The following is a 12,254-nucleotide window of genomic DNA, read 5'->3' on the forward strand; positions in this document are numbered from 1 at the left end:
TGGTAGCTTTCTCTTTCCATTAGAAATATCTGGCTGTATCCCTGCAGAACAGAGTATAACACTAGACGCAGCTGCTAGGAGTGGCTTGCTAAGAATGGATGATTTTATCTAAGGGATGTCTTTTGTCTAAAGAACGAGATGAGAAAATGGGGACACTTGCTGGAGCTCATTCCTGCATAATATTCTGGAGGTTGCCTTTTGAATTTGTCAGCATTGGAAGTATATTATGATATTAAGATTTACTGATATAAATGAACACCAGAAACCTTAGCATTGAGTGCAGGTTCTGAAAAAAATATAAATATAAATGTAGGAATTTGTTAAACACACTGAAAAGAGAAAAGCCTTGGAAGAAATTACTAAAATAAAGAAAGGGGTTTTAGACTGAAATAAGACCTCCTTGGGGTACTTGTTTAATCTCTTATAATCCAGGATTAACTTTAAATGATCCACTGTGCTTTGGGAAGACCAATTGTTGAAAATGAATTTTTCTCTAGAGCCAGAGCCTAGGGAATGAACGTTTCCAGGTTTTTTTGAATGGCGAAAAAGAATGAGAAAAAAAAGCAAAAAGCCAATTTAACAAAAATTACATTTTCAATAACAACAGTTCTCAACTGGGGGTCTGTTGCCCCGGCTGTGGGTCTGGCATGAACACGATCTCTAAGGTCAGCCCACTCCTTGGCTAAGGCCACTGCCACCACTGCCGTCACCAGGTTCATGGAAAAAGGTAGATTTTCTCCTCCAAAGGAGAAAAACGTGAGAAACTGTGGGTTTTTCCTTACAGGCTGGCAGTGTTCCAGTCTGCGAAGGGCAGTTTGGTGTTGGGGGGAGTGGGAGGAGGCCAATCCAGCACACATTCACATGGCAGCCAATTGGCAGTAGAGAGCATGTTCCTGCAGGTAAGCTGGGGTGATGCATTAGGGGGGCACGTGTCCCCACCTTTTCTGTGCCCACAGTGGGCATGGGGTTGCAGCCTGGCCAGGGGGACCCACCCTCCCAGCATGGGAGGGTGGGCCCCCACACCAGTGGTGCTGCTAGTACTGGGAGGAGTAATGGATGGGGGTGGGGGGCATGAACGCTGCATGCCCCCAGAGAGTGGAGGTGCACAGTGAGCATGGCAGCAGCAAGCATGGAGCTCCCGCAAGTAGCCATGGCACTGGTGGTGGAAGGGGGTGGTGGCGAGTGGTGACTGCCTGCAAGCACCGCCGGCAGTGTCAGTGGTGCCTTTTCACACGGGGTGTACCGCTATGCTCAGGGGGTGCACGTGCACCCCCTGTGTGTCATCAAGGGGGGGGCACACTGCCCTCACCCCTGCTCCTGGAGGGCAGGTGGGGTGAGGGGCAGTGTGGGTGGCCTGAGGAATGCAGCAGCAGCTGGGCCATGCCTCCCCCCCCACCTCACCTGCTGTGGGTTGGGAGTGAGAGGCATCAGCAGAGCCAGGGGGCTGCACATCTGGAGTGAGAGGCACCAGTAGGGCTGGGGGGGCCTCAAGTCCAACAAGGTTGAGAATCACTGAGCTAGAACACATTGTTTTCCCCAAGGTAATGCCCAAAAGCAATATTAATGTTTGGGGAAAAGACCTAAAAAGCTCAATGTTCAGTTCACTGGGTGCTGACTGCATTTAAAGCTTGTATAAGATATTTGCGGGGATCACATTTTTCGCCATCAGCTCTAAGTGAGGAATTTGGTTTTGGGTTATTTCACTGATATCTTCTACTGAGGCTGAGAGAAAAATGAACTTGGCTGTTTTTATCTCACTGGCTATTTCATATGATGAACTTAGTTCTGACCGAGATGTTAACTTGGGTAACAAACCAAAACCAAATGTGGCTTCAATACAAAATAATACCAAGCAAATTAAAATTATATAAATAAAAATTAAATAGCTAAGCAACTCTCTTTTCAGACAAACAGCCAAGCATACATTTCAAAACAGGAATAAAGAGAACTACACTGTTTTGAAAAAAAAAAAAAAAAGAAAGAAAGAATTTCTGGTACATTTAACTTGGAGGAGCTGATAAAATCATTCACATTAAGGGAAAATTTGAGAAGTGAATGGACTGGAAGAAGTAGTTACAGAACAACAGGCAATCAAATACACTGGTTTGGATATTGGAATGAAGAAGTCATTCAAATTGGGAATAAAATTGTCCAGGTCCTCTGCTTTGTGGCAGAAACACCATGTCACAAGAGGGCTTGATGGCTTCCCAATTCTAGAGCTAGCACAGGTTGGGGGCTGCTCTAGCCTGTTTTTCACAGCGGATCCCCGGGAACCATCTGCCAGTGAGGGGCAGCTGAAGTGCAGCACGATTTGTCCTTCTGGCTGCTCAGCTGGCAGATAAATACTGAACCCAAACCTGTGATATCTCCCCTACGCAAAGGACATTTTTACTGGGGAGATCAGGCCATTACCCAACCCTTGTACCATTAGAATAATCCAAAGTAGATGGAACAGGATGAGGAACTCTGTCCAGTGTTTTTGGATTGATTTTGCATGTGCTGTATCTGGTACGTTGCATTTTTTCATACGTGTGTATGTGTGTGCGCGCGCATGTGTATGTGTGTATTTTAGGCTTGAAAATAGCCTGCAAATACAAGTTTCTGGAAACGAGCTATTTCAAGTAATGATGTACACATTCAAGCAAGAGCAACTGGCATTCTTCTATAGCTGGTTGCCAAGGTGAAGTGGCCTTACAACTTTGTGCACCGTGTTCCATTTCTTCCTTGGATAAAATCATCTAACAGCTGAATTAATCTGTACAATACTCCAGCTATCAAAAATAGTGCAGCATGGAACGCTTTGCCTTTTAAAAACAGAGAAGTTCTTCTGCTCTAACTACAAGCATGATCCAAAAGAAACTGGTAGATTAAATTTCACTGCAATTATTTTTATTTAACTTTTTATTTATCATAGAAATAATCTATACAGGAGTTTAGGCATCTTTTCCACATATTAAACGCACAAATATTAATGAAAATAAAAATAAACCCAGCAGCTTCCTTAAAGACAAAAGTAAAATAAACTGTAACCTGAATCTACAATATCAGCCAACATGTCTTAGCATCCAAAACATATTTCCTCCTTCGTGGGAAAAGAGAACTGCTGTGCAGCATGCTAGATCTGGTCCACAGGGAACACAGGCCTAGTAATGAGGGCTGTCACAGATATACCTTGTCATTTGGTGCTTTTCTCCTATACCAAGGTTGCTCTAACTTGTACAGCTCAGATGATCTCAACTGCAGCAATACAGCACAGGGAAAACCTAGTCTCATAGGTAGGCAGATCCCAAACCCTTCAGACTTTACAGAATCAGTTCCTTGAGCTCCACCCAGAAGCCAGAAGACAACCTAGTGATCCCACTCTTGTGAAGGTAGAACTAGATCTACTTAAACTGCACACTGCAACTTCTATATTGGTTTAAGATAGTACTCCATACAGTGTGCATTGTAGATAAAAACATTATAATGAGATTACTTGAGTAAGGTCTACAGAAATTCTCAGACCTTCATGATGAAAACAGAAGAGAAAAAGGCATCCTGGGCATTGCTGTTACATGATTTAAATTACATTTTAGATTTTTTTTGTTTGGTTGGTTTTTTGTTTTTTGTTTTTTTTTTTTTTAGGACAGAAGGGGAAAAAAGGGGAAACATTAAATTTAAAAGTCTGCCTTTCCTGGAAAAGGTATAGGACATGTGGGTGGGGGTGCAGGTGTGTGGTGCATTGGGCTACTTTGACCTAAGCAAACCTTACTGTAATTTAAAAGCTAATTGTTTGAGTAGCAGGTATGGGAATTGGGAAGTTAAGTAGCTGATGACTGGCCACAAGATGAATATGAGCCTTCAGTGTGATGCTGCGGGTAGTAAAGCGAGCAAAACACTGGCTTGCATCCATAGATGCTTCTCAAGCAAATCCCAGGATGTCATTCTCCCATTGTACTCAGCCTTGGTGAGACCGCTGCTGGAGTACTGTGTCCAGTTTTGGGCTCCACAATTCAAAAAGGATGTGGAGAAGCTTGAGAGAGACCAGAGGAGAGCCACGCGCATGATCAGAGGTCAGGAAAACAGACCTTACGATGACAGGCTGAGAGCTATGGGGCTCTTTAGCCTGGAAAAGCGCAGGCTCAGGGGTGATCTGATGGCCACCTATAAGTTTACAAGGGGTGTTCACCAGGATCTGGGGGAACGATTGTTCACCAGAGCGCCCCAAGGGATGACGAGGTTGAACAATTATAAACTACTGCAAGACCGTTTCAGGCTGGACATAAGGAAGAATTTCTTCACTGTCCGAGCCCCCAAGGACTGGAATAGCCTGCCACCGGAGGTGGTTCAAGCACCCACATTGAAAGCCTTCAAGAGAAAATTGGAAGTTTATCTTGCTGGGATCCTATGACCCCGGCTGACTTCCTGCCCCTGGGGCAGGGGGTTGGACTTGATGATCTTCCCAGGTCTCTTCCAGCCCTAATGTCTATGAAATCTATGATGCTTCCATCCAATAATCAGTATTACAGCTGACTTCAGGACACTTCTCATTTAAGTATCCAAACTGTGCCGGTACTCATATAAACACACACTCATACATACATACAGAAGGGGAATAGCCAGAAGAGCGTTCAGCATGCAGTCCTGCAGAGATGGCAAGCAATGCTTAAAGCACTGCCATCAGGCTGGGACAGGCTGTCATAACTGAAGCCTCTAGGGCTGTTCAAGTAACACTGGGGCCTCTACAGTCCTTGGAGCAAATCAGGATCAAAAGGACACAAAGGTGACTTAAAAGGAACATTAGGTATTCCTCCCTCTGTCCTGCCTGCTCTTTGTTCTTCCTTTTAGAGCTGCAGCACAGAGTCTCAGCCTTGGCCCTTGATACACAGGCATTGCATTATTAGCATAATTAATACAGAAGCCGTCCTTTAAATGGAGACATGTATTTTTGAGCCAGGAACTATGGTACTTGGCAATACATCCAAAACATTAAAAGCTTGGGAAAAGATATAGCAATTTAAAAAATGTTAATCCCCTCTATCCCCCAAGTTTTCCTCAGGGAATACATTTTCAAGAACTCTAAATGATAAATGGAAGGAAACCTCCTTTTTCTTGGAGTTTCCCTTGTCCTCTTCCCTTAGCTCAAAAGGCACCCTCAAAAGCTCCTTTTCTGCCCTGAAGCTTCTGATTAACATCTTGAGATGGCAGGGGTTTCAAACAGTCTGGTTAGTAATAAGGAACAAAAGGTGACAAAGGGGAAGGTTTAATGGTTCAAAAAATAATTAAGTGCCCAGAAATTAAAAAAAAAATAAATAAAAAAATCAAAATATCATTTTCTGTGTTTCTAATGGGTCAGTAATTTACTTCTTTTTCTAACAGACAGTAACATATTGCTAGAGGTATCAGTGCTGGCATCCAGAGGTTAACCAAGTATTACGACAGCCTAGAATTTACCATGGGAATTACTTCCCTGCCTCCAAAAGTGACTGATCAAAACAAAATCTAAACTTCAGATTTTGGACTGATCACCAGTTTATTATGCCTTGAGGTGATAACGCTTAGCTTTAAACGAGGCTGAAGGATGTTTAAAAACTGAGTCCAAGAGAGGCTGCAATAGTATAGTCATCTGCCTGATAACCAGCTGATTTCACTTGAAAATAAAGATTTTAACTATGCAGATGGTTGCCTCCATCAATTAACAAAGATGAAGAATTATTCCTGGGTTATATCTATTCATGACGGAATTATTTAACCTCAAGCTACCGCATATATAATTTATATAAAAACCACGAGGGCCGATTATTAACAACAGAAGGATAACGTATATAATACTCCAAATAAAAAGATTTGACAGTGTCAGTTAAAATTTAAGGTGAGTAGCGATTAGAGTCCTTATAAAGGGAGAGGTGTATGTTTTTATGATAAACGACAAGTACAACCAGACTCTGATCAAATCAATTATTCTAGACAAGAGCATTTCTCTGAACTTCAGGTTTTCCATTGGTTTAATTACTATTGCTCAACTCTACTGACTGAAAAGGTCCTGGAGAACATATTGGAACAAAAGGTCAAGGGAAAAATTTCCCAAGTCTCATGGATTCACTATGTGGTACAAGGTTCTGTTTTCAAAAATCCCTAAATATATACTTACATCACTTATCTGCCAAGAAAAGTCTAGGAGTCAAGGATTATTTCTTAGTTGATACCAGGAAATGGATGCACACCAAAAATTTATCAACATTAAATTTGAAAATCTTTTTTTTTTTTAAAATAAGGTCTAATTACAGTGTTCAGATGCCTTTCCCTATGAAATTCATTGTAACTAAATATTGCTGGACTCTTACGATGAGGTGAGATCACCCAATACATATGCCTAAACCATGTACCAACTGGCCATTTCACTACAAACAGGTATGTTTCTGAACATCAAATCCTAGTGGAGACATGGCCTCAATACAGCAAACGAAAGGTGGAGAAGGGCTTATAGGCTCAACTAACAACATCCACATACAAAATTACCAATGTGTGTTAGTACCAGTAGGATTTTACTCTGGAACAGCTGTCGCAAGGTAGCTCTAGCAATGTAAGAAAACACATCCCTTTTCACCATGGAGACAGACTTACAGAGTTATTCACTGTGAGCTTAGTTTTCAGTCTGCTGAGCTTTTCCAAATTTCACATTTCAGTACAGGCCCCTGTCCTAAAACAATACTGGGAATCTACTCTGACATTCTGGGCATTTTTAATGCTCAATACCTCATAGAAGCCAAGATTCAGGAAAAAGCATGCAGTAAACTCCATTCTTTATTCAGCAAAGCACTTAAGCATGTGCTTAGTGTTAAGTATGTGTTTCAGTACTTGGTTGACTGAAGGTCAGGAAGCAAAAGACATTTTGCATGATCCAACGTGTCAGCATGAAAAACAAGTATCTGGGTATCAAACTGGTGCTTAAATAAGAAGCTCAAATGTGCACTGAATAAAAATGTTCATCTGGAACTGTGAGCAGCCGCACTCCGCAGTTTGTTCACAAGTCATCTCTATTTTAACTGAATTGTTGAGACACGATTGTTTACAATGCACATCATGAAAAAATATAGGATTGAAAAATGCATTCAAACTATACAAAGAATTAAGTATTTATCTTAAAAAAAAAAAGAACCTAATAGTAGCTAAAAAAAAAACCAAAACATATGCTGGAACATGCTATGATTTAATATTGCTCTTAGATTTGAATATCTGGGTTCATTTCAACAGCCATTACCTAAAGTCCTCCTGAGAAAACCCTAATGTTTAGTCTCTAGAGCTCTGATCTGTTTGCTGCAAAACTGACCTTCAAAATTACATGATGAGATTTGAAAAAGAAATAAATATATGAGGACCTCATGTGGTAGAAATGAATATTGCTATCAATAAAGATACCAAAAAAGACATGTCTTCAGCTAATGTGAGGCTTACTTTAATAACCTTTGTTATGTACAATGACCTCGAGCTATTAAAGAAAGCATTCACCAATTCAAGTGGAGTTGGGTGCTGAAGATTATTAATAAAAAAATCTAACAAACATACACAGGAAAGTTAAAAAAGTGTAAATGTAATCTGCAAATAAGAACAAGGAAGACTTTTTAAGCTGCACATTTGGCTTTTTTAGCAGAAAAATTGCAGCAGCTGGTAGAAGCCTGAAAAGAACAGGAGAGGAGAGAAGCAAAAGCAGTTTGAAAGGAGAAATACTTTAATGAGGATGGTGAGAAAAAGGAGAAGGCAAAGTAAAGTTACTGGGTTTTGCTCTTTTTTTAAAAACTTGCTTCTAAAAATGTACGTCCTTTGGTACTGTACAGTTCAGTATTCTGTCTATATTTTGTAGTTAGAGATGTCAGGACATAGAGCAGTTAGGATGTTTGCTATGATCCAGAGGCATTATATTCAACCAACCCCTAGACTTGTACCAAATCTACTCCCAGTCAACCTCTGGTTGTTGAGCTGGGACCAAAGACGTCTGGATGCGATGCTGGTCATGCAAGCTGTTGGGTAGAGACACTAAGTGCCTAAGAGGAGGTACATTTCTTTGGCAACGAGTGCTATGCCCCAGCACTTTAGCTCCCAACACACCTTCCAGCTTCCTTCATTTCTTTCTTTCCCTTTTTGGCCATTTCATCTTTCGTTTGGCTGTCAGCACCTCCTCTATTCCTCCTCACCCATCTCTCTTCCTTCATCTTAGTTCTTTCCAGGAATTATTCCTGCTTTATTTTATTCCCCTTGGTTAAGCTCTTTGCTCTCTCATACCTGACCTTTGTGTTATGTCTTATCTTAGGCTGTTTTGGGCTTGGGAACCTGTCTTGTAGTTCAGGCAAGATTCTGACGTCAACCTGGCTCTGAGTTGTCCCCCATCTTACAGCTCCTGCTGCAGTAGCAGGCTGGGAATGACAGTGGTTAGAGCACTCTTCATTCCAGCAATTCCAGCCTCTAGAAAAGCTCCCTGTCAGCCGTGGAAGGCTGTTCTAATATACTTTGGCTTCTTTGTGGTCCTGAGATCAACTCAGAATGTGGGAGGCACAAAGGTACTAAAAAGCTATCTATGTCCTCTGCTTGCTAGAAACTCTCCTGGATCTGTTAAGAGAAACACTATAGAATTTGGTCCTATGGTTGGAAAAATCTATATACATTCATGATGTGATTGTATATAATTTATTTTAATAAGAGAACTTGCATAAAGAAAATTCTCTATGGGAACAGTATGTATAGATGTACAGGTTTCCCTCGCTTTAAGCGGTACATGCATTCCTGGAAAACTGTGCATAACTCTGTGCATAATCTGCATAAAGGGGACCCACCTTAATTTGCATAAAGGGAACCCACTTTACCATGTAACAAATAGGGGTATATTCCAAGACCTCAACTGTACTGACCCCCTCGACTGTACTGACGTGGCATCGCACCACTCGCGGGGCAGCTGTAGCTCCAGAAGCACAGACACCAGCTACCCTGAGCAGTGGTCATGGGCGCTGCTCCTGGGGGGCTTCACAGTGCTTAGCTCCTGGGGCGCTGCACTGATGGAGCCGGACTGGGCCAGGCTGCAGGGGCTGACGCTGCAGCCCAGCCTGGGCACCACCACCCAGCTCAACCTTCCCCCCAAATAATTTCTTCTTCCTTTGCCTATGGCGTCACTGCCACAATGCACCGCACAAAGCAGCTGACTGTGGGCTTCCACCACACCGATCGCATGAGTGAATTTACCTCGCATATAACACATTTTTGGTATAAAAAGTTTAATCGCATAAGAGCGAATCTGAACATAAAAAACCCGCATAAAGAGAGGGAAACCTGTATAGAGATGAAATCCTATTTTAGGAGACATGAAAAAGTTTACTGCAAGTCCCATTCTCATCCCAAGAAATCAGAAGCAGTGACATGACGGCAGTGAGAAGTACTTAAATTCACTTTAATTTATTCTTACACAAACCCAAATATATAAAAGCATACTTCTTTTTTCTGAGAAATGTCAAATAAATCTTTATCAAAAGCAAGTTCAGACATCATGTTTTTCTACTACAATACAAATACTTGTTCACATTTTTATTTGTATGGAATTAGCTAGAAATAGCAAGATCACTTGAAAAACAGTTACACCCAGAAAAAAATGAAGCATAGAACCTCTTTATTCAACTTATCTGCTCCAACTGTGCTTTGAGGCATATCTTACTTTATGGAAAAAGAAAACCCTGCCATTACTGAGGATGGAAGAATCAATATAATTATCAAGGAATGCTCTTTTTTGCTTTGCTCGTCATCAAGGGCAATACTGCTAGCTAAGTTTCAATAGCAAAATTTTTATTTCTGCTAGTGATGGACAGTCAGCATCAGAATATAGCTAGATGTCAGACTCCAGTTTGGATATTTACACAGCTAGAGAAATTTCAAATGGCTTGTAAATGGACTATATCTTGGGTGAGAAACAATATTTCTGTAATGACATCTTTTATAACTGTAGGAGATGTTAAATAAGTTCATGGACATAAAAGGACCTTCCTCAGAGATAAGTTACAGAAAGGACATAAATCTGGAATTCATCAATGAAATTATTAAAGACACTTTTCTGACTCTAACTGTACTTTAAGTTATATTTTAATCTTAATTAAGGTATTAAAAAAAAAAAATCAGCAGATAGGAAATGGAGAGGGTTACTAATAAGCATAATGTTCCAGGAACGAGCTGCTCAATAGTTATGAGCAATAATGGATAACATGCTGCACCAACATTTCTCTTTCGCCAAGGCAAAAATAGTTGCATCTACAAAGCCTCATTTTCTACCTCACTGCAGTAGTTTTATGTGAAGGTAAGACAAACTGTAATAACAGAGTAGGGAAACAGCCCCATAAAGTACACCAAGGCAGCCCTTCATTCCCTGCCCTCCTTCCTTTCTTTTCCCTCTCCCTCGCCCAAGTTTACAAGAAAAAACCTACAGAACTACATTTTAAAACAGCAACTATGTACCTGTTTGACAGTCTGTAGCTCCTCTGTTAACTGTTTCTGTACACTTAAAGATTCAGACAATTGTTCCTGTTAACAAAGACAATAAATAGACAATTACTTAGTGTGCAAAGCTTCTTTTAATGTCCGATTCCAGGCCCTTAGTAATGTGTTGAAAATCTTAACTCCATCAGAATTGTGAGGACCTAAGCCTGTATCAGCTCACAGCTCTTTTTCACTTACTGTCCTGACTTACTCTTCCACTACTGCTATGCTTTTTAGCAACAAAACATGTCTATCAGTAGATCCCCAAAAACTGCAACCCATGGAATACATGTCCTAGGTATTAGGAACAATGCTCATTTTTGCCAAACTTTGCAAAGCCAGGGATGAGACTAAATCTTAAATTTCTACCGAAAGTGTAATTATTTTCTCCTTCATTTAGCTTTTTATTTTCCTTTTGTTGTAAATTATGCCTATGCATGCTTATTTAATACATATTCCACTGCAATTTCATGCAACTTTACTGTTTTAATTTTCTGTATGTAGCAGAGTAAGCAGAAAGACATTTTGATAGTTTTGCATGATGTTATATACATGTTAGAAAGCACAATCTAATTTGTTGTATTGGCTGGGAACTGTGGATTTAAAAAAAATATATCATTTAATTTTTCAAATTAATTTATGTGGCTATGTGAAATGGATTAGTGGTTCAGTTTGTTCCTAACTTTTGTTGTCTTTATCAAAATAATCTTTGAAATTAGGAGGTTCAGCAAAGAGACTGATCCATTTTTTTCAAGCCTAGCAAAGGATTGTGATAAACAAGGTTGAGCTGCATTGGAGGGCTACATTACATATAGCACCAGGACATTTTGGACCATCAATCAGGCACTTTCCATAAGCAGAGGCTTACTTAAACTAATCAAAAAGAAGTGACAAAATTAGGTGGTTAGGAGGACACTGCAGATGTTCCTGTTAGATAGCAATTAGATATGCCTGTTGCTTTAGGTGACATACTGTGTATTCTGTAATATCTACAATAAACATGAATTTGTTTCGAGGACAGATTACTTCAGTCTCTAGTTCTGTACAAAAATACTAAAAGGCGCTCAGATATTGTGGTTATTGGGGCTATATAAATTCCTAGACAGATCAAATTACGCATACACAGTATAGCTCCACTAAATGTTTCTAGTCTCATTTCCCTTGATAATCAGGCTAGAAAGTGAATGGCAAACAGCACAGTGAACAAAGGTCAGTTTTTGCAGAAACGTATTGTAAACACATGCTTTTCAGATGTCCTTGAATACGGTCTTCACTTGTACTGATACTGTTTCTTTTTAAGCTCCATGAATGTTCAAAAAAGATTATATACCATATTTCCTTGAATGAATTATTTGTGTTCTGTTTAGAATAATCCAAATTCAATATTACCTTCAGTTTAGTTATTTCTTTTAAAGCGTCGTTTCTTTCATTTTTAAGTCTTTCCATATCATCCACTTCCACAGAATCACAGGATACAAACTGTATTAAAATGTGAAAGAAGTTGGCAAGTTAGAAAATGATACTAGATGAACTGCATTTCTCAAAATGTTTAATCTCTTAAACAAGACTCCTGGTTAAGAGAGAGTCACAGGCAAAACTGATAGAGAACTTTTTTGAGATGCATAAAATTTGATAAAAACAACATCTAGGTTTTCAGAATACGTCAATATTTTAAGAAAGCCAAAGCCAAAACGTTTAACGTAAAACTATACAAAAGGTCTGAAAAGTACTGGTGTAAGCCATATATATTTTAAAAGAAAAAAAAA

General features: G+C 40.0%; 1 protein-coding gene across 11 annotated transcripts in view; it reads right to left on the reverse strand.

Annotated features, from left to right (window-relative positions):
• The window catches only part of STXBP4 (syntaxin binding protein 4), a 129,523-nt gene that overhangs the window by 70,963 nt on the left and 46,306 nt on the right, over window positions 1-12,254 (reverse strand). For all 11 annotated transcript variants that reach the window (XM_059732084.1, XM_059732077.1, XM_059732078.1 and 8 more), the window contains 2 exons: window positions 11,878-11,967; window positions 10,468-10,533 (listed from right to left, as the gene is read on the reverse strand). In XM_059732084.1, the coding sequence (XP_059588067.1) occupies window positions 10,468-10,533; window positions 11,878-11,967 (156 nt within the window). The remainder of the gene's footprint in view (window positions 1-10,467; window positions 10,534-11,877; window positions 11,968-12,254) is intronic.

Source organism: Alligator mississippiensis, chromosome 8, assembly GCF_030867095.1.
Source record: "Alligator mississippiensis isolate rAllMis1 chromosome 8, rAllMis1, whole genome shotgun sequence".
NCBI lineage: Eukaryota > Metazoa > Chordata > Crocodylia > Alligatoridae > Alligator > Alligator mississippiensis.